The following is a 19,261-nucleotide window of genomic DNA, read 5'->3' as shown; positions in this document are numbered from 1 at the left end:
TTGAATGCTTCTTTTTGTAACTTTATAGGGTTGTAAAAGCGTTGACCGTGCGCACATTTTTAGTATGAAGCGCTTCCGCGCTTCATACAAAATGTACTTCGGTCAACGCTTTTACACCCCAATAAATTTACAAAAAGCAGCATTCAATTCTTAAATGAGAGTATCGGGTAGCAATAATCTGTAAAACGAAGAGTTGATTTGTACCTATTGATTTAGTAACAAAGAAATGAGGAAGTTTATGTAAGTATTCAAACAAAACGATTTGGTTTTAGTATAATAAATGATACTAATAGTCATATTTGTAAATAAGTACTTACCTAAACATAGCATTACGTATATCCAAACTCCATTGCAGATCATCTTCTTAATCGTTAATAATTCGCAATATCTAAAAACATTTTCAAATATGGATTGTTTCATATGGATTCTATCGTCAAGCTTTCACGACAATAATGTAGATAACATTGTAGTTTACTTATATGTAATTATAAGCATTAAGGTTAATCATATAATTATATTATCAAACCTCAAAAATTTGTAAAATCCCGTATATTATATAATACACTTTTAAAAACCTAAACAGAAAAATTCGAATATCTTAACATACGTTACATCCTCATTTCTTTGTTACCAAAGCCCAAAAATACTAAAAGTTTCAATCATTCAAGATTAAATGAATAGAGAAAACAAATATACCCTCTTATCAGTGACATATTCGATTTCTTTTTTGTCGTATACCGATATGAAAATTTAACTTAGAATTTATTCGTGTTGACAATGGTTGACCTTATCTAAACACTTGACACAAGGAAGTGCCGAACCGAAATTTGGCGGGAATTGTAATGAATAATTATTTTGCCAAGTTCAGTTATAGAACAAACAAAAACAAAAGCGACTGGGCTTAACAATTTTTAGTAGGATACCACAACTTTTTTTTCAGAGTGTTACGTCTGTAACTTTACATTTCAATTTTTCTTGTTATCAGGAACTTGAATCATTAATAAATTGATATTTAATAGCGGTATATATATACCACCAGGGAACAAATTGTGAAGGTCCAAAATATTCAAATAATAAGGCTGTGATTGGTACTTCTAAGTGCACAACCTTAAAATGACAAAAAGGACATGCATTTCTTAAACGACTTTATTTGTTTGATTCAGTGAAAAAATAGCTTTGTATTTTTGCAGAACTTTTATTGCGTGGTTGTCTTATTATAAAACCTTTTACCTGATTTCTATTATGAGTTTATTAATGTTTACATATTATTTTCAAACATATTGATATTTAAAAATGTGACAGACGATTAATAATCTGATTTTGAAACACCTCGATTAACATTATTTGGATTTGATCCGCACCAAATACAAATGTTTTAATCAAATATTGAATAAACGCTACCAAAATTAATTTATCATAATGATAGAAATATTATTGGAGGTTAAGTTCATATATAATGAGTTTTGCCGCCAGATATACACTAGTTCGACATGCACTGTTTGACTTAATAAAATCAATCGGAATTTTCCTCAAAGGATTTTACATGTTAAATTTATCAAATAGATTTTAATTGGTTCATTTTAATTCATTGTTTTATTATAGATATTTTAATTATCAGAAACTTAACAATTAAAAGTATGTCAAGGTCTAATCGGTATGTAGTACCGGAGTTCGTATTTTAGATGGATAATGATAAGAATAATTGATTTTCAAATGTTTTGAACCCGAGCCTCACCGAAGAAACATTTGTTGTCGAAATGCGCAGCTCGTGCAGACAAATTGATACCGTAAACGTTAATAGTATAAATACTTTTTCCGATAATGGATTTTTGTGTTTGATAAAACTTTTAGCATAAATAACAGGAAATCGAATAAGTGTCGTGAATTTAGATTTTATAATATAACAAACTATGATTTTAAATATTTCAAACAGTGGGATATTTAATTGGGCTATTCATGTTTTCTTAGCCTAAGGGGGGTTTGGCTGTTAAATATTAGAATAAATCGTTTGCATTAGATAGTTCGTGTAACTTACCAAAGACGTAATAGATGCGTTTGATTTCAGATTTTTTTCAAACAAGGACTTGGTTGCTCTGTTTCAGGTCAAGTTGCAATTGTTCACGAAATCAAGGACAATTATGCATCAAATTTAAATAATAAAACTTGGTCTTAGACAAGGGGCCTGTCTTTTTGAAAAGAACTATAAAATTGTTGATAGTGAATAAAAAAATCACTAAAGATATTTTAGCGAGCTTCACATGACCTGTTCCGTCTTACTTTTTTCGGTATTGGTAGTCATATCAATACCAACAGACAGAGATAAAATATTATCTCAGCAACATATATACTTAAAGAAACGTAAACGCAAAAAAGAGATGAAGTTGAAAGTACATGTATAAAAAAAAAATACATGCACACGAAGATGTCAATAAAACAACAAGACACAACAGCTGTAGAAAGTCAGAAACGATAGAAATCATATAAAATTGTTGACCGAATTATCCTGTTGATCGTTTTATGACAAAGATTCATTGAAATATTTTGTAACATATTAATTTCTGCACGCTTTCAGATTGTAAAAAACTGGCATAGATTGTCGAGAAATAATGCATATTCGATTTGTCTATAACATTAGAATGATATATTATACAAGATCACATTTTGGGTGTGTACGTTGTCCAGTTTTGATGTCTGCAATTTGTATGTTGTTTGTTGTAATTCTGATTGTTTTAGTGTAACAATTTTCTCAAAGGCATTGGCTATTGGGTGTGTCTCTTGCATGAATATTTATTTGTACTTCCTTTTTATCCTGTATAGATACTGTGTAATGACTTTGTTTCTAATACCATTCTAATTATTTGATGCCCTTGAGTCATTGAGCATCACGCCGTTGTATGTTTCTCTGAGTCGTCGCTAGCGTTGTATTATTTATTTCGTATCATTTAAGGGGGATTTCGAGTGGTATTGGACACCGTTATTTTGCGGTTTTAATAATCATGTTTAAAACGTAAATAAGGCTAAAACCCCTATCATTTTTGTCGAGCCTGCAACTTTTGTTGCAGAAAGCTCGACATAGGGATAGTGGTCCGGCGGCGGCGGCGGCGGCGGCGGCGTTAGCTTTCTTCTTAAAAGCTTTATATTTTAGAATGTAGACGTCCTAGATGCGTCATACTTTGTATATAGATGCCTCATGTTACGAACTTTCCGTCACTCACATGTCCTTGACCTCATTTTCATGGTTCAGTGACCACTTGAAAAAAAAAGTTATTATTTTTTGTAATGTTAAATTCTCTCTTATTATAAGTAATTGGATAACTATATTTGGTATGTGCGTACCTTGCAAGGTCCTCATGCCCGTCAGACAGTTTTAACTTGACCTCGACCTCATGTCATGGATCAGTGAACAAGGTTAAGTTTTGGTGGTCAAGTCCATATCTCAGATACTATAAGCAATAGGTCTAGTATATTCGGTGTATGTAAGGACTGTAAGGTGTACATGTCCAACTGGCATGTGTCATCTGACCTTGACCACATTTTCATGGTTCAGTGGTTATAGTTAAGCTTTTGTGTTTTGGTCTATTTTTCTAATAATTTATGCATTAGGTCAACTATATTTGGTGTATGGAAATATTTTATGATCTATATGTCTGTTACGCAGGTTTTATTTGACCTTGACCTCACTTTCACGGTCCATTGCTAAGTGTTAAGTGTTTGTGTTTTGGTCTGTTTTTCTTAATTTATAAGCAATAAGTCAACTATATTTGTTGTATTGAAGAATTGTTAGCTGTACATGTCTGCCTGGCATGGTTCATCTGACATTGACCTCATTTTCAGGGTTCATTGATCAATGTTTCGTTTTCTTGGTTAATGTTGAGTTTATGTGACAGTTGTAATAAAGCTTTATATTTAGGTCTATCAACATAATGTCAATGATTAGTAAAGAAGGCGAGACATTTCAGCGTGTGCACTCTTGTCGTTTGTAGGTCCAACTTCTCCCCTTTTTTAAATGTTCTGAATCCTCTCCAGTAGAAGACCCACAATGCTGATGGTGTAACCTTCGTTTCCTTTTATTTAAATCCATTGGACAAATACAGTGACTAATCTTGTTTAATTTGCAATATTTGAGGCATGTAATGCTTAAAAGAGAGATACCATCTCTTTATGTATTATATTTTTTACTTGATAGGATTAGAAAAGCTTACAACTGTTGGTAATAATAAGAGGAATCGTCCTTAAATTCGGTAGTGTGTAGAATCATGTAATCCAATGACATATAATGTTTTCGACATGAATACTTGACGTATAACTATATATTGAATAAAGGTAAATCTTATCCTTTATACAATGAATTTTTACCACGACAAAAACATTTAAATCATGGGTGTGTTTGGATATACGCCTGAGGCGGCCTATGGTTACCCATAGGTACCTATGGTTTGATATTCTGTGTATACACCTGCGGCGGCCTATGGTTACCCATAGGTACCTATGGTTGGATATTTTGTGGTAACCATAGACCGCCTCAGGCGTATATCCAAACACCCCCCATGTGTTAAAGACTTATTCGTTTTGAAATTTTCATAAATACTCATAATGCATGTTATGGACGTGAGTGATTTTATTAATAAACATATATAAAAAAGAAGATGTGGTATGATTGCCAATGAGACAACTGTCCACGAGAGACCAAAATGACACAGACATTAAGGATTATGTACCCTTGTGTTGCTTCAATGATAAACATATGGACATTTTATAGAAAATCCACAGCCTTCATCCTTGTTCTATCATATTTGGCAATTTGATGACCGATAGATATAGGGTTATTGCATGCAGTGCTAGCATTGATTTCCTTAAAACAAGTTTATTAATGTAGTTATTGGTTAGAACAAATAAAAATATGGACAAAATCAAGTACACCTTTTAGGGTGCGCTCGACTTTAGTTACTCTGCACCAGGTATTTTGGAATTTACAGGTTGGTTATAACTTTTTGTAAAAAATAAACACTAGCACAATATAGAAAAGCAAGTGAGTAATCTATGTTTCAAATTTTATAACAAAAATCTCTTTATTAAAGACTGTGGATTTTCTATAAAAATCTTGGTTTGTTTGCCACAAAGTACTCGTTTTCTATTAAATGCAATGCAACAGTAAATAATAATGCTTTGCATCAAGTTTACTCCTAGTATATGTTCAAAATGGCCTGTCTCTATTATTTATTATATCTGTAGTTTTGATACAATTGATGTTTAAAAAATTTGTACAGAAATGGCTATAGAAGGGTACATAAACCTTAACAACTATATGTCACCGTACGGCCTTCAACAATGAGCTCATACCGCAAAGTCAGCTATAAAAGGCCCCGATATGATAATGTAAAACAATTCAAACGAGAAAACACTTCACTAGCTTTTTGCATCTAATAACAATTCCTAATAAATGATGAACACGGTACATTCTCCAATGGTTCTTTTTTTTTATTTTAAACAAGTTAAAGACAGAACTATTTTCTTGCAGTTAATTTGTAAAAGTGGCTATCAGTTGATTTTTCTGGTTTTATTTTGAGTTGCCTGTTTTATCAATCCTTTAAAAATACGTATTTTTAAAATACGTTTGGATGCATCTAATACAAATTCCAAATAAAATATGAACACTGTACATTCTCCAATGATTTTTTGTATATTTCAAACAAGTCAAAGACAGAACTTTGTTTTGTTAGGGCAGTTAATTTGTAAAAGAGGGACGAAAGATACCAAAGGGACAGTCAAACTCATAAATAGAAAATAAACTGACAACGCCATGGACAAGACAAACAGACAAACAATAGTACACATGACACAACATAGAAGACTAAAGTATAAACAACACGAACCCAACAAAAACTAGGGGTAATCTCAGGTGCTCCGGAAGGGTAAGCAGATCCTGCTCCACATGTGGCACCCGTCGTGTTGCTTATGTGATAACAAATCCGGTAAATAGTCTAATTTAGTAGGTCACATTCAGAAAAGGCAAGGGGATTGTAGAAACGACGTAAGGAACATATCCGACTCGTGATTGGCTGTACTAACAATCCTTTGAAAATATGTAATGTCTTTATGGTTTTTCTTTTAAATACGTTTGAATTTTCAATAATTTCATAAAACTGCGAATTATGAAATGCCTGGTTTTTTTTTATATAAAAATGGAACCTATGTAAAATACCTGTTTATCAAATTAATCTCTTAATAAATATCGTTCATGATCAAATTTCAAAAAAAAATAAGGGTTTCCACACATAATCCAGACGATGTACTCATGGCCATTGCATGATACTAAGATCAGATTTGTATCCATCATTAACTGAACTTAATATATCCCAGTGGATAAAATCATTATCGGATTCAAGGAGGATTCATCATGTTTATTTTCCATTAAGCTTTTCGAATAGTATCAAGTACAAAGTATGATATATAAGGCGATGTTTTATCTCCTTAATGCATAAAATGACTAAATTATTGAAAATCGAAAGAGATGCGTCACTCTATTTTTTAGCATGTTTTCATATCTTCAAATAAACAAAACAAAAAGTTTTATTTATCATAATAAACTAACAGTACGACTAAAAAGCATTGTTTTACTTTGTATATATATCAAAATCTGACGGAAACTAAATAAAAGCAAATGTTTAACAAAATGATGACGTCAAATATCAATTGCAAATTGTCACCAATTGTTCTCCGTGTTTTCCCCCTATTCATGTCAATCTGATAAGTCAATTGAACAGTTTTGTCTGATGCTGTACGGTAACAATATCCGTTCGGTACATTCTTACGTAACTGTCCAAATTATAAGTCAAGAGAATAAGGTTGTTGAAGACATGAGTAGCAAGCACGTTTAATCATTATAGGTGGAATCGTCAGTCTATTCCTAAACGGAGTTATTGCCATTCCATGACTACACTTTACCAAAACCAAGGGTTTTTAGATATAGGAAGATGTGGTGTGAGTGCCAATGAGACAACTCTCCATCCAAATAACAATATAAAAGTAAACCATTATAGGTCAATTTACGGCCTTCAACACGGAGCATTGGCTCACACCGAACAACAAGCTATGAAGGGCCCCAAAATTACTAGTGTAAAACCATTCAAACGGGAAAACCAACGGTCTAATCTATATAAAAAACGAGAAACGAGAAACACGTATGTATAAATTACATAAACAAACGACAACTACTGTACATCAGATTCCTGACTTAGGACAGGTGCAAACATTTGCAGCGGGATTAAACGTTTTAATGGTACCAAACCTTCTCCCTTTTTCTGAAACAATAGCATAACATCACAACATAGAAAAACACACGATAAAATATCGATTGGCAGGCTTATCTCAATCAAAAAACGCAAATTTTTGTCTATATTTACTTTCCATCAACTGAGAGAAATTTTGAATAGCAATATTTATAGGCATATATTGTTTTACAAATTAGCCAACATAAATTGAAATCAGTTGATAAAAAATATAGGTTATTGTTGTTGAAGGAAGATGTTCACACGTTTCCATTCTTCCTATATTTTTTGTTATAAGAAATTACAGCAAACAAAGATTTATTGTATAAACTATACTAGACACAGAGAAAAAAGTAAAACGAAAAAAGAAATGTCAAGAAAATGAGATTTACAAACAGTTCGACATGGCCGAAATAGAAAAAGAATATGTAGTAGGATTTCTAATAAGACAACACCCCACACGAGACAAAATGACACAGAAATTAACAATTAGAGGTTACCGTACGGCCTTCAACAATGAACAAAGGCTATACCGCATACTCAGCTATAAAAGTCCCCGAAATGACAATGTAAAACTATTCATGAGAAAACTAAAACGGCCTTATTTAAGTACAAAAAATTAACGAAAAAACGAATGTGTAACAAATATGTTACAAAGAAACAAACGACAACCACTTAATACATGTAATAACAGGCTCCTTAACTTTTAATTTTCTATAGGAATCTGATTTTGTATGAAAATTCATCTTTTTGTTCCTAAACTATGAAAATAGTTAAGGTTACCAAAGACAATTTATGGTTCGGATAGGTCATATTTCAATTTGTTTGTTCTTCCAAAAATATTGTTTGATTTCAAACACATACGAATTTCAATTCTTAAGAACGATACACAAGACAACATGGATAAGCACACTCAAATCTCAACACATGTATTTCAAAATAATACGACCTTGCTCCCCTTGACTAATTTATCAATCATTACACCAGTCTGACAAAAGAATGGATGCATTACAATTAGCATTCAAAATTGGATATCAATATATGTGTTTATCTATAACTTAAAAGTACATTTCTGATTAAATTAAAAGCATCTAAATGGGTGAAAAATTATCAAAACATGTGGATACGTGAGAAGGGCGTTGTATTACACCTAATGAATAACTTACACTTATCTCAAATGACCACCTACCGTATTTCTAATTACGTGTGTAACTTTGATGCCACATGCTATATATTTTTAATATCAAGATTGTATAGGGTATACATTTATATGTCTAAATGGAAAACAAGTATTGAAACATGGAACTTCCTTCAATTCGTGTCTTTGTGAGATGTTTTCTACTCATTTGTGTATTTTTGTCGAACGGAATAGTTTCTTTTTCAGCCACCAAAACGAGTTCTAATATTGAAAATGAACCACAAAAAGAACCGCAATCTGTTTCTAGTAACGTTCAAGATGACTTTTCGGTATCCAGATCTTCAAAGGTAATTGAGCTTGCGTCAGTGGAAAATCAAACAGGATCACAAGAATTAGATGCTCTTTTTAGGAATGATCCTTGTGCTAATTTTTCAACTTGTTCATTTATTGCTCAGACAAAAACTAAATTCTGTAATTGTGATGAAGACTGTATAGATTTTAATGATTGCTGTAACGGGGTAATATTTCCAAATGCCACACATGTTGTTAATGACGCTTATTTGAGATACGAATGTCTAAAAAGTAATAGACACTCGCTGTTTGAAGGAGTTTACGTAATCACGAAATGCCCGAAGACCACCAACTCAGCAGATAGTTCTTTGTGTGACGTCAGCAGTTTGCTAGAAGTAGGACCATGGGTTGCAGACGAACAGGGTAAACTCTACAGAAACCGATACTGCGCCATTTGCAATGGCGTATCAGTATTGACAGTCCTAGATGTTAAGATTACAAACGTAAACAGTGAAATCCTAAGAGTAAAATTTGAAAATTTAACCTCACATGAGAAATTGTTTGAATTGTACTATGATAAATATACTACCGTGATATATGTAATACCACCGGAAGTGGAACAAAGATACTGTTTACCTACTGAAATAAGTGCGACGGTATCCCCTCAATGCCATCAATATGGGACCAGTCCAGTAGAAGCCGATATGGTAACCTACAAAAATATGTACTGTGTTCCTACTAATTACACCTATTCGTTTTGTTTAGGACCAGGAATTGATTTCACCCGCGATTATAGTTATAGTTTTGATTCAATGCATCCACTTACAGTCTTGTTTTCATTTAAAGAACCAAAGGATGCTTGCCAAACTCAGGTAAACTGTCATATTCTTAATTGCAAGTATAAGTGGGGTCACAGTTTAGTATGTTTGTTGGGATATATCTTTTGAGCCTATATTGTACCATCTTTATATTCAGCAATAGCAAATTCAACGAAATTTGATATTGATTTATGTTCCCATCTTCATTTTTGTCCTTTCCTGTACATCTCGAAATGTTCGGACATTAAGATTATGAAAATGTATGCACAGTTCCAAATTATCGAATGTTTACTTTGGTATTAATCATCCAGTGAGTCATGGCAGGAATCTGATGTACAGTAGTTGTCGTTTGTTTATGTAATTTATACGTGTTTCTCGTTTCTCTTTTTTTTTATATAGATTAGACCGTTGGTTTTCCCCTTTGAATAGTTTTAAACTAGTAATTTTGGGGCCCTTTATAGTTTGTTGTTCGGTGTGAGCCAATGCTCCATGTTGAAGGCCGTACATTGACCTATAATGGTTTACTTTTATAAATTGTTATTTTGATGGAGAGTTGTTTCATTGGCACTCACACCACATCTTCCTATATCTATGTATAGCTATTATGTATAGCTATTATATAGTCATTTTATAAAATTTACTGTTTGCAAAAGTATGTATTATTCTACATAATAAGGATGTTCATGTCCTAGGTGGATAAACCTGGCCGTATTGGCTACAACGTTTTGGAACTTCTGGTCCTCAGTACTTTTCAGCTTTGTACTTGTTTTGGCTTTCAAATTTTTTTCATCTGGGCGTCGCTGGTTAGTCTTGTGTGGACTCGGCTCGCATCTGGTGTTAAATTCGTAACCAAATACCTGTTGTTGGCTATTTATCGTTATTTCTCTATCCTATATTTTCTCCCATTAATTTGTATTGTAGTCCTGTCATGTAATATGGTCATTTTGATGTTATAATTAACATAGCCATTAAAGTAGGAGGTTTGGCATGCAACAAAACCAGGTTCAACCAACCATTTTTATCTAAAAAAAATTCTGTTGTGTCATAGTTCTTATTTTTTATGCGTTTCCGTCAGTTTTAGTTTGTAACTCGGATTTGATTTTTCTCTATAGATCTATGAATTACGAACAGCGGTATGCTACTGTTGCCTTTATTTATTCATGCATATTACATTCGAAATGAAGGATTTTTTGTTAGGGGGAAATTGACACATGTAAAGTGTTTCCAAATTATGACTGAAAATTAAGAATTGTTTTAATTGCCGTAAAATACATGGTTAAACATGTTATAATGATTGGTGTAACTATATGATGATTTTCCATTTTTGGGGTTTTTTTCCCCATTAGCTTGAAAGGTAGACAAATAAGTAACACCAGATGATAAAAATTAATTTATGAATATATATTTTTGTATGGATTTATTGCCGACTGAAAGTATTTTCCATTACCACAAGTCAACCATTGCAAAATAGTATACACCTATTGACTGGGTGTGAGGGTAATAGCAAGTTTGTTGTCCCTGAGATACCAACTATTGCTCGAGGCAAAGCCGAGAGCAATAGTTGGTAAGCGAAGGGACAACAAACTTGCTATTACCCGCAAAACCAGTCATTAGGTGTTTTATTATACTGAACAACACAGTCATTAAGTTGTGATGATTTTGTATCTATGTTTAAATTGTTTACATTGGTTATAGTTCGGTAGAAGCCTTATTTTATGCATTGTATATATACTTTAATAAAACACAGACAGGAGTAAGATGTTTCGCGGGTAAACTTTGGGTCAGGTCGAATGTGAAGGGGTGTTCCAAAGGAAACTCAGATACGAGTAACGAGACACTTTGGTAGAACACCCTCCTTCAAGAATGGTACAGCTCCCATCGGGGTATATAAGCAGGAGAGAATCCTAGCTCAGGGTCGATTGTCATGAGTCTTCGTAGACATAAGACCAAGGTACGGTACGTTGGTATTCGAGATTGCAGTCTCGTTTATATTAGATTTATTAGATAATATTACTAAGTGTAATAAAGAACAGGTTGGTTCCTGTTAGAAATACGGACTTGTACGTTTACAAGCTGAACCGTATTGTACCGTATAGGACAAGTGTGAGTCTGTGTGACCACCTTGTAAAGTACATAACTGTACCAACGGAACAAAGACAAGTGTGTAAACTTGTAGGGTACATTATTGTACCAGGAGGACAAGTTTGTTCCTGACCTAGGACAAATTTGTAATAGTACAAATTTGTACCAGTTGTATATTTATATTGAAGTAGAATTGTTTATAGCTAGTTTATTAAAGATTGCAAAGAGCAGTTGTACATATTTTGGTTCATTGATGTTGATTTATAAATAAAGATTGTGTGTTATATATTTTGTAAATAGAACAATTTTGGATCCAGTATCAAACTGGTAACGAACACATTCTAAATAGAAATAGACACGCTTACCCTGTGTACACGTTACATAATTTGGTGGCAGCGGTGGGATCCAAATTGTTCATTTTTAAATCCAAAGTGAAAGATTATATATCCAAATTTGATCATCTTATAAACTTATACCCAAACTGTCTTGTGAGAATTTACTGTTCACTTTTGCACATATCGTTTTTGTTCAAACTGTTCACTTTTGCACAGATCAAATTAAAATTGTCCTGTTTACGTTTTAAATTTCCCACGGTTAAGTTACGATTATTATTTACATTAGGGATTAACGATCGATAGTGGTACAGGCAAGTTTTTGATTGACATTTATTACACTGTACATTTATGACATTGTGTTGACATTATTATATTGTATGCATGGTTAAATCGCAAATTAAAGTACAAACATGTCTTTTGATGATACAATCGACGAGTACACAAAACAAATTTATGATATGGAAGAAGGAACAACTTATAGAAATAGTTTTGTTTCGTCAACACCAAAAGACCAAGGTGTTCGTTCAAAATATAATATTGTATCAAGAAATGATTCGGGTCTGGGACCAAGAGGGTCATCATTGTCAAGAAAGGAAGATAATGAAAAGGTTGTTTTACCAACATTCAACAACCCGAATACGTACAAAACTGTAAAATTTTCCCAAATTGATTTGAGGGAAGGGGATACTTTGCCTTTACCCATAGACAATAGTTACATTAGGGAAATAGACGAAACTGACAAATCAAAGTACCGACATACTGGTAACACAGATAATTCTGGTGTGAAAATTAAACCATGTCACTATAACGGTAGCACATCATGGACAGACTATTTGTCCCATTTTGAAATGTGTGCACTTGTAAATAATTGGTCGGAAAATCGAAAAGGGTTATACTTGGCGGTATCGTTAATGGGACAGGCACAAGCGGTACTTGGAGATTTACCAAGTGAGAAAAGACAAAACTTTACCGATTTAGTCAGCGCACTTGAAGAGCGATTCGCGCCTTCTAGTCAAACTGAGTTATATAGAGTTCAGTTTAAAGAAAGACGTCAAAAAGCCAGCGAATCACCTCCCGAATTAGGCCAGTCAATTCGGAGATTGTCCAACTTGGCATATCCTACTGCCCCATTGGACGTACGTGAAACTCTCGGAAAAGAGCAGTTTATTGACGCGCTCGTTGATTCGGAAATGCGACTCAGAATAAAACAATCGCGACCGAAAGGTTTAAATGATGCCGTAAGACTTGCTGTTGAACTAGAGGCGTACAATAAAGCCGAAAATAAAGTAAGAGAGGGACGAGGTTATTTACGGCAGACTATGAATGATGACGAGTTCGATAGGGAAGAAAAGATTACAAAAAGTGACTCACCAACGAAAGACATTGCTTCATGGATGCAAACAATGGAGAAAAGTCTAAGTACTCTTACGACTGAAATGGCAAAATTAAAAACTAGTGGTACAAATGAGGGGTCTTCTTATAATAAAACGAGATATACCCAAAGTAAGAGGACAAATAAGGGATGTTACAATTGTGGCAAATTTGGTCATTTAGCAAGGGACTGTCGCCTACCCCGAAGAAATCAGAACAATTATAATGGAAATAAGGGGGATGGGACTGTCAAAACATTAATGAAAACTAAGAAACAAAATAACCGTAAGACAAATGAAGGTGCGGTTACAACAGCATCTGAAGATGCTGGTATGTATGTCAAACTAAATGTAGGAGACATTGAAGCCAAGTTTGTGGTTGATACAGGAGCAACTTTGACATTGGTATCTTCCAAGTTATACGATATGTTGACTCCATTAGATAAATCATATCTAAGCGAAGTTAAGACAACTGTTAGGTCAGTGTGTGGCAATAAGCTAGAGCTTCGTGGAAAAGGCAGGTTCAATCTGCATTTCGGTCCAAATATGTTGCAAACTGAAGCTGTTGTGACTGATCTGCAAGTTGATGGTATTCTTGGTTTGGACTTCATGAAACGACATAATTGTTTAATTGATGTTAAGAATGGGCACTTTTGTATTGAGGATTTTAAGGTAGATTTGTGTTTTCAGGGATCAATAGGCTGTTACCGAGTGGTTGCTTCAGAAGCGGTTGTTATACCGCCAAGGTCAGAAATTGTCATTAATGGCAAGGTTTGCTTAGCAGAAGGTCAGAAATTACCTGCTGACAATGCTTTGTTAGAAGCAAATGAACATGCAGGGAAAGACTACATTTTAACTGCTAGAACGTTGGTAAGGTCAGGCGAAAAAGTCCCTGTTAGATTAATGAACACAGAACTAGATCCTAAGACAATCTATTCCGGTACAACTATAGCCCAAATGTCTGGTGTTGACCAAGTACTAGATGGTAATATTAGTTCAAATGGACAGAAACATAACGGACTTAGACCAGATTTACAAGATCTGTTAGACAGGACATCAGATGAATTGACTTCGAAAGACAAACAAAAAGTTAAATCTTTGTTGATAGAAAATCAGAACTTGTTTGCTTCTTCTGATGTTGATTTGGGAAGGACCAATCTCGTAAAACACGAAATCAATACGGGAAACGCAAGGCCATTTAAAGAACCACCTCGTCGTACACCTTATCATTTGAACAAGGTAGTAAATGACAGCCTTGACAAAATGTTACAAAAAGAGATTATTAAAGATATACTTGCACATAAATGGGCTTGGGAGCTTAAAGAGAAGTTAGAACACTCCCACAGTTTTGTCAGAGGTAAAATTAAAGGGCAAATGCGAAGACAGAAACACTATCACGACCTCAAATTGTCATACCAAGATTTCAGAAAAGATGACGAGGTGTACGTTTATTTCCCAGTTAAGAAACCTGGGATGTCTTCAAAATTGACTAGTTTCTGGAAAGGTCCTTTCAAAATTCTCGACAAATATGGTGACCTTACATATAAAGTTGACTGTGGATACAGAGGGAAACCTCAAGTCATACATGTCGACAGACTTAAGAAAAAGAACAAACAGACATTAAGGACAGAATCAGATAATACCATTTTTGTTCCATTAGACACTGAAAATGATACAGCTGAAAACGACCCTTATTCACAAGACATTGCTGTTCATGAGTCAACGTTGCCTGAGGAAGAAACGCAAGAAATTAGTCATGAAGGGCGTCGTACAAGGCGAAAACCAGCTTGGATGGCAGATTACATTGTTAAATAGTTTTAGTATATTTAAATGAACAAAAATGTGTATATTGTACTTCTATGTTTTATCTGTTTTAAAGTTAGTTTTAGACATGCGGGACGCATGTGTTTTTGAGGCGTGGGTTATGTGATGATTTTGTATCTATGTTTAAATTGTTTACATTGGTTATAGTTCGGTAGAAGCCTTATTTTATGCATTGTATATATACTTTAATAAAACACAGACAGGAGTAAGATGTTTCGCGGGTAAACTTTGGGTCAGGTCGAATGTGAAGGGGTGTTCCAAAGGAAACTCAGATACGAGTAACGAGACACTTTGGTAGAACACCCTCCTTCAAGAATGGTACAGCTCCCATCGGGGTATATAAGCAGGAGAGAATCCTAGCTCAGGGTCGATTGTCATAAGTCTTCGTAGACATAAGACCAAGGTACGGTACGTTGGTATTCGAGATTGCAGTTTCGTTTATATTAGATTTATTAGATAATATTACTAAGTGTAATAAAGAACAGGTTGGTTCCTGTTAGAAATACGGACTTGTACGTTTACAAGCTGAACCGTATTGTACCGTATAGGACAAGTGTGAGTCTGTGTGACCACCTTGTAAAGTACATAACTGTACCAACGGAACAAAGACAAGTGTGTAAACTTGTAGGGTACATTATTGTACCAGGAGGACAAGTTTGTTCCTGACCTAGGACAAATTTGTAATAGTACAAATTTGTACCAGTTGTATATTTATATTGAAGTAGAATTGTTTATAGCTAGTTTATTAAAGATTGCAAAGAGCAGTTGTACATATTTTGGTTCATTGATGTTGATTTATAAATAAAGATTGTGTGTTATATATTTTGTAAATAGAACAATTTTGGATCCAGTATCAAACTGGTAACGAACACATTCTAAATAGAAATAGACACGCTTACCCTGTGTACACGTTACAAAGTGTTTTTATATACCAAATTAACTAATTTTCTAAAAGTGTACATACATCATCTGAAAGAAAAGAACAAAATGTCACATAAATTGCCATGCACAAGATGAACTAAACGTTTTTTTATAGTTCGTCTTGTATTTGTAAGTATTTCATTAATTGCAATCAAGACTAGAAATACATGTGTTAAATTTTCCGTGCATATGATAAATTTAAGCTTAAGTACATCAAACGCAAATTCACTTTTAGAATATACGACTACAGAACCCATAATTATTATGAATAATGTACTATATTTTAGATCTTTAAAAATGCGCGCGAAGATTTTCTCTCTTTTATAATTGCTTCTTGTAAGTGAAATAACAATCGACACAAACAGATTATACCGTTTACAATATAAGAGTTTGACGTTGCCAAGCAAAATAGTCAACGACATCATTCTAACGCAACAACGTTTGTAACGTTCATTTTGATTGGATAACGTCACTTTCTTACATGGCATGCCAATTGACAATTGATGCTATGGGACGTACGCGCAAGCGCAAACGGCACATGACAGATTTTAAATACATGTTTTAACGTTGTTTTCTGTCAGTTTCATTAGAATGGAGATAACAATATTGTATTTTAAGCTCCGACGGCATCAATTTGGGATTTGATGGTCGCAAATACCCGTTTACTGTCTCCGCTAACGCGTCGCCAGTAAACTTAATTTGCGACCACCAAATCCCCAATTGATGCCGTCGGAGCTTAAAATACAATACAGTTATCTCCTAATTAATGTCCAATGAAAAATAAGCCTGAAAAAGTACCGGAAAGATGATTATTAAACTATTAACCGGGGTAATAGTCTTTGAAACTATTGACTGACAAACAGTTTGTGGAATGAAATAGCACAACTATTTCATTATTTTTATATAGAAAAAACATTCTGAGGTATAATTATAGTTAGTGTTAATCTTATTAGTGAAAAAAGAACTATTGTTTTAATATAGCTTTCTTTAGTTTACAGTTTCATTTTCTTATTTTTAGCATTAAAAAAACTATTTCATTATAGATAAAAGGGTTATGTGAATCTGAAGAAACCTACACCAATGCCAGAGTAGAATTAAGATTTTCAATCGAAGCAAATGACACCATAGAACCAGACGCTTTTAGACAGATTGCTATCGGTATGGTATTATCGACCATAGTGCCAAACATAACATATCTGGATTACATATATGTACCTATGAATGGCCAAAATTCATCGACACTTCCCCTGGTCAATGTCATGTTGTTTATAAAGTCGGAGATGTCTCTAGAAGAGTACATCACTTTCCCGCAGACACTGCAAAATTTGAAATGGAAAATGATAATGAAATCGGAAAAGTCAGACAAGGTAAATATATAGTCAATAATATAAGAAGACACACAAATAATAGTGGGGTTTAAGAATGATAATATTTAGAAAGGACAAAAAAATACCATCGGGAAAAATACCAAAGACAAAAATTTATTACAACACATAGAAAGAAAAACTAAGAACTGCGGAATGATTGCATATGAAACAACTCTCCATTAGAGATCAATATAACGTAGAAATTTACACGTTTACAATTTCAGACACGTTTAGTATTTCAAATGATGAGTTTATTTACAACCACTGGGTCAATGCCACTGCTAGTGGAGATTTATTTCCCCGAGGGTATCACAAGCCAAGTAGTCAGCAATTTGTGTGCTGACATGAATTGTCATTGATATGGAAATATTTATAATTTTTAATTACTGTTTACAATTTTTTGAATTTTTTAAAATACTAAGGCTTTTCTACTTCAGGCATATTTTACCTTCAAGTTAGCTGTATTTGGAAAAACTTCTTTATTCCGTTTTCTTAGTACACCAAAACAAGCACATAATTAATGCTGTATTTTAGCTTTTAACTAAATTGCCTTCAATGTAAAAGACTTCGACTTTTGTAGGGCATTTGAAAAGTACCATACCATTACTTTTGTTCTTTGCACAGTCTAAAATCGGAAGAGATGATCACTTCAAAATACCAAATGCCCCAATAATAATTAATCTTAACCCGTCATAAACAGTACTTCATTGTAACATTCTAGATTTAGTAAGTAGAAACTAGTTGTCCCTTAAATGTAACAATGATCATACTTTTAGTTTTCCATTAATATCCAATTATAGTGCCTGTGACTAAAAATTATCTGTTAACTTTGAAGTTGATGTCCTAAGTCAGGTATTTTAATAATATTCTTTGGTTGTTGTCATAAATGATTTTTGTTAATAGTTTGTAGTTTGTAGTTCAAATCAGGTCAACCGAAGATCGTTCATTGTATGCTTATGGGCATAGTTCTAATCGCACCGCATCTACTACTTCTAATAAGTACTTAATATGAATACCTACCAGAAAAAAAAACGTCCATTATATGTGTGTTTAAATTTCCGTGTGTATTTTAAAGATAAAAACAGTTTCCTAAAACATTGATATTTTTTAAATTCACATTTTCTCTACTTATTTTGTCTGTTTGAATTCTTTTTGTAGGTTATTGAAATGATCACCGATGTGAATGCGCAACAGAGTAGTGTCATCAATTATTTATATGAAATCTACGATAAAGACGTTAGCTCAATCATACAAGAGTACAGTTTACAGTCCCACATATTCTTGGAAAACTTTCCTTGTACAAATATTAGCATCGATAGCTTTCTTAATGATAGTAGACATCCACATATTCTGAGTATAAATACCGTTGCATGTGAAGATGAACAGAATGAGATGCAACAAAATCACGAACTAAATCTCGTGAACGAGAAAGATGAATATATTACTTATATTACCTATACCGGAACATCTTTGTCTGTCATAAGCCTAATTTGTTCTGTCATTGTATGCAGGCGTTCTGGTCTATCGACTTCTATTCCAGGTTCAAATTTAGAAAATCTTTCACTTGCCCTTATTCTAGCTAATCTGTTATTCTTGACTGGCATAGGAGCTAAAAAGTATCAAAATGTTTGCACAGTGATAGGCATTGTCTTACATTATCTGTGGTTGCTAGTTTTCTCCTTTATGTCTATATCAGTTATTTACTTGGTCTATGACGTCAGGAGGATTAGCATAAGCACAACAAACAAAATGTGTTGTGTCTGTGCTAAGCACTTTCTAACTATTGCCGGTCTGTTGTTACCATTCGTTTTCGTCATTCCTGCTTTATTTTTAGAATTTATTTTCCC

General features: G+C 33.6%; 1 protein-coding gene across 4 annotated transcripts in view; it reads right to left on the bottom strand.

The window, feature by feature from the left end:
• Positions 1 to 668, bottom strand: part of LOC143053946 (matrilin-1-like) — a 36,874-nt gene extending 36,206 nt beyond the window's left edge. The window contains exons 1-2 of one of the 4 annotated variants that reach the window (XM_076226764.1): positions 608 to 668; positions 318 to 388 (exon numbers count right to left, since the gene is read on the bottom strand). In XM_076226764.1, the coding sequence (XP_076082879.1) occupies positions 318 to 360 (43 nt within the window). In that variant the 5' untranslated portion in view covers positions 361 to 388; positions 608 to 668. Of the gene's footprint in view, positions 1 to 317; positions 583 to 607 lie in introns of those variants that run through there. The other 3 variants (XM_076226763.1, XM_076226762.1, XM_076226761.1) reach the window with 3 other exon arrangements.
• Positions 669 to 19,261: the final 18,593 nt, after the last annotated feature.

Source organism: Mytilus galloprovincialis, chromosome 12 (assembly GCF_965363235.1).
Source record: "Mytilus galloprovincialis chromosome 12, xbMytGall1.hap1.1, whole genome shotgun sequence".
Taxonomy (NCBI): Eukaryota; Metazoa; Mollusca; class Bivalvia; order Mytilida; family Mytilidae; genus Mytilus; species Mytilus galloprovincialis.
This window is presented reverse-complemented; position numbering and strand designations above follow the sequence as displayed.